The sequence below is a fragment of the Tasmannia lanceolata genome, unplaced genomic scaffold, assembly GCF_043159265.1.
Source record: "Tasmannia lanceolata isolate RefF3 unplaced genomic scaffold, GAP_Taslan_0.1 ptg000006l, whole genome shotgun sequence".
In the NCBI taxonomy this organism is placed as follows: Eukaryota; Viridiplantae; Streptophyta; class Magnoliopsida; order Canellales; family Winteraceae; genus Tasmannia; species Tasmannia lanceolata.
The window spans coordinates 16016763-16020295 of record NW_027518683.1 but is presented as its reverse complement, the minus strand read 5'-3'; the positions used below and the strand labels follow the sequence as shown (position 1 = coordinate 16020295).

Below are 3533 nucleotides of genomic sequence, written 5' to 3'. Positions count from 1 at the left end.
CCAGGGGTTACAGATAAAAAAACAAAAAACAAAAAAACAAAATAAAGATGCCACCAAGGTTGTAAATTTCAGTTTCGGGGGTCATTTCGGTCATCACCGAAACCAAAATTTTAGCCAAAATTCGGTAAAGGCACTCGAAATGTAGTTTTTTGGACAGACCAAAACTACCAAAATTTCGGCCGAAACATCGGTATTTTGTCTGAAATTCTGTAAAGGAATAAAAAATTAATAATTTGTCCAAAAAATTTCCGAAATTTTGAAAATTTACCAAATTTTGGCAATTTTGATTTCAATCCTCACCGAAATTCGAAACTTCAGATTTTGGCCGAAATTTAAAACCTTGGATGCCACACCATCCACTTTGCACAAGATAAATAAAAATTGGCTAGAAAATCAACCCCAGAGTTTCCTGTACAGTGAAATACAGATAAACACTTCTCAAAAAAAAATATACAGACAAACACTGTACAAGACCTCTTCTCTGAAATATTGTTTGAAATCAGAATCTACAGAAAGCATGCCATGATTCCCCTATACGCAACCTAATGGTATTGAGGAAATTGCCTCAAAAGTCAAATCCATAACCTAAAGGTGCTTAATTGGGAGGTTGGGCCATTTGCTGATAAAATTCACTTCAAAGGGGGTAATTTCCTCGCAAAGATTCAAAACGCTTCCCCATGCACACTTGGGTCCGAACTCAAGAATAAGAAGCTTCCGCTTGTCCAAACCAAAATTTCACAAATATTTTTATATTAACCCCTGCAAGAAATGATATTACCACCCCATTATCATCATTTCCAACCCATCTTGTTTGTTTGTATTTTTTCTAAAATTGGTTGCATTCACATCACCTTTTGTTTCTCTTTTTTTTTATTTTCAGGAAAAAACAAACAATAGGAATGGTGGAAATATCATTTGCCTAATAATACCAGATACAACAGAAACAGAAACTGAAACAAAAATATCCAACTCCAATCCATTTTTATTAGAAAAAACATAATATATTAAGTCATAACATCTAAGTAGAGAAATTGGAACGATATCATTACAGCACGGGAGAAATACTGAGAAATTGGAATGATATCATTAGGGAGAGGAAAATCAAAGAGTAGATCATCCCAAAGAGGAAGCCACCGCCGCCCGGGTGGTTGAAGATGAACTTCGAAGGGAGTTCTATGGGCTGGAATAGGTGGAGCAATTCGGGACTCTGGCGAGATGATAGTAATGTCATACTCAGGCCCGGTCGGTATCTGTGACGCTAACGAGGCTGAAGTAAGGGCACTACTATTTGGACTCAAGTGGTATGCAAAGAACAAAGGAGAACCACTGATGGTTGAGGGCGACTCATCAAACACAATTAGTTGGACATTGGATTGTTCGAAAGGGCCGTCGAAGATGCGTCAGCTTATAGCGGAAATCAAGGATATTGTGGGGGCCATCCAACCCACCATTGAACATAGAAGGAGATCTGCAAATGAATTGGCAGACAAATTGACCAAAGAGGGTGTATTTCGGGAGTCTATGTGCACTTACACGATACCTGGGACTGTGGACAATGGTATATAAATTAAATCCCGTTGTACGCATCTAGACGATTTAACCATGGGTCTTGGGGACATCTTGTCCCCTACCTATGCGGTTTTTATTATCAATAAATTCATCTTTCAAAAAAAAAAAAAAACATCTAAGTAGAGGCATATTGATACTTTGAAAATGTTGACATAATCATGTTTAAGAAGAAACATCCCTCATGTCCGCAATGCCTGACTAGAATGAAAAATTATTGTCAAAGATGAAGATCGTCACATCAACAAGCAACACAATTCATCTAACAATGGAGACAACATAACAAGCTCGCACCCGGATGATGCATCTAACAATAAAGACAACATAACAAGCTCACACCCGGATGATGCGAAGGAAAATGTTCAGACATCAGGCTCAAAAAATTCAAAATACTAACGAACAGCATGCCCACAGAAGTTTCATGTGAACATACAAACAGAGCTATAGTATCCCACAAATCCATCCTCTCAATAAAGTAAGAAAATTCCTCAAAAAAAAAAAAAAAAAAAAAAAACGATCAGTAGATCAGATTCAACAAACCATAAATATATTCTATAGTATCCCACAAATCACGCTTCCAATAAATTACGAAAAATCCTAAAATAAATTAATCATTGAAGCAGATTCAACAAGCCATGAAAATGTTTCTAAGAGAAACAGAGACAGTGTTAAGCTTCCTAAACCTATAACAGTTCTGTAAATAGGATCCTAATGATATAAGAAGGGCAACAAGATATAAGAAAAGAAATAGTTACCAATATAATAGAAGCAAAAATAGAAAATGATGATGATTTCTGATTTGCCAATGACCTTGAACACCGACTAGTTCCCATCATGCTCCCGCTTAATCAGAACGATTCGCATACCTTTCAACCTTCTCATCTTTGAGATTAAGCCCAACCATAGCCTCACCCAACCCACAACTAACTTCAGCCAAAATCTCAGGATCACTATAATGTGTAACAGCCTGAACAATAGCCCTAGCACGACGAACAGGGTCCCCACTCTTAAAAACCCCAGACCCCACAAACACCCCATCACAACCCAATTGCATCATAAGTGCGGCATCCGCCGGAGTAGCAACCCCTCCTGCGGCAAATTGCACTACAGGCAGCCTACCCAACTGCTTAGTCTGCATCACAAGATCATAAGGCGCCGCAATATTCTTAGCAAAGGTAAAAACCTCATCATCATCCATATTGCGAAGAACCCTAATATCATCCATCACAGATCTCACATGCCTAACCGCCTCAATGATATTCCCAGTCCCAGCTTCCCCCTTCGTCCTAATCATCGCCGCGCCTTCCCGGATCCTTCTCAGAGCTTCACCCAAATTTCGGCAGCCGCAAACAAAGGGGATTCGAAAATTGTGTTTGTTAATGTGGTGTTGATCATCAGCTAGGGTTAGGACTTCGCTTTCGTCTATGTAATCTATACCTAGGGCTTCAAGGATTTGGGCTTCTACAAAATGGCCAATTCGAGCTTTGGCCATGACAGGGATTGTGACAGAATTTTTTATTTCTTTGATTAGTGTTGGATCGGACATTCGGGCGACTCCACCTTGTGCCCTAATATCGGCAGGCACGCGTTCTAGGGCCATGACCGCGCAGGCTCCGGCTTCTTCGGCGATTCGGGCTTGTTCAGCGTTTACTACGTCCATGATTACACCGCCTCTGAGCATTTGAGCTAACCCTACTTTGACGGAAAATGGGGATTTTTTTGTTTCTGTGATTGCGCCATTGCCGTAGACTGTAACAACAGCTGTGCCGGACATTTTTTTATCTGTTCTTCTTTTGTGTGTAGAAGGATATTGTAAGGATTGATTGAATTAGAGATGTAGGAATACCTGTTGAGAAAACAGTGTTAATGGCAACGCTAGGGTTATAAGAGGTTGGATGGGAATAGATTTGGAAACCCTAAAAGAGAGAGATTGAGTGGCGGGGAGAGGTACACGCAACGAGGATATA

The 3533-nt window shown here is 39.7% G+C and overlaps 1 protein-coding gene across 1 annotated transcript; it reads right to left on the bottom strand.

Annotated features, from left to right (window-relative positions):
- Nucleotides 1–2096: 2096 nt before the first annotated feature.
- LOC143879897 (pyridoxal 5'-phosphate synthase subunit PDX1.3-like) lies at nucleotides 2097–3533 on the bottom strand. Its single transcript, XM_077382558.1, has one exon. It carries the CDS (start codon nucleotides 3338–3340, stop codon nucleotides 2411–2413), a length of 930 nt encoding a protein of 309 aa, XP_077238673.1. The 5' UTR covers nucleotides 3341–3533; the 3' UTR covers nucleotides 2097–2410.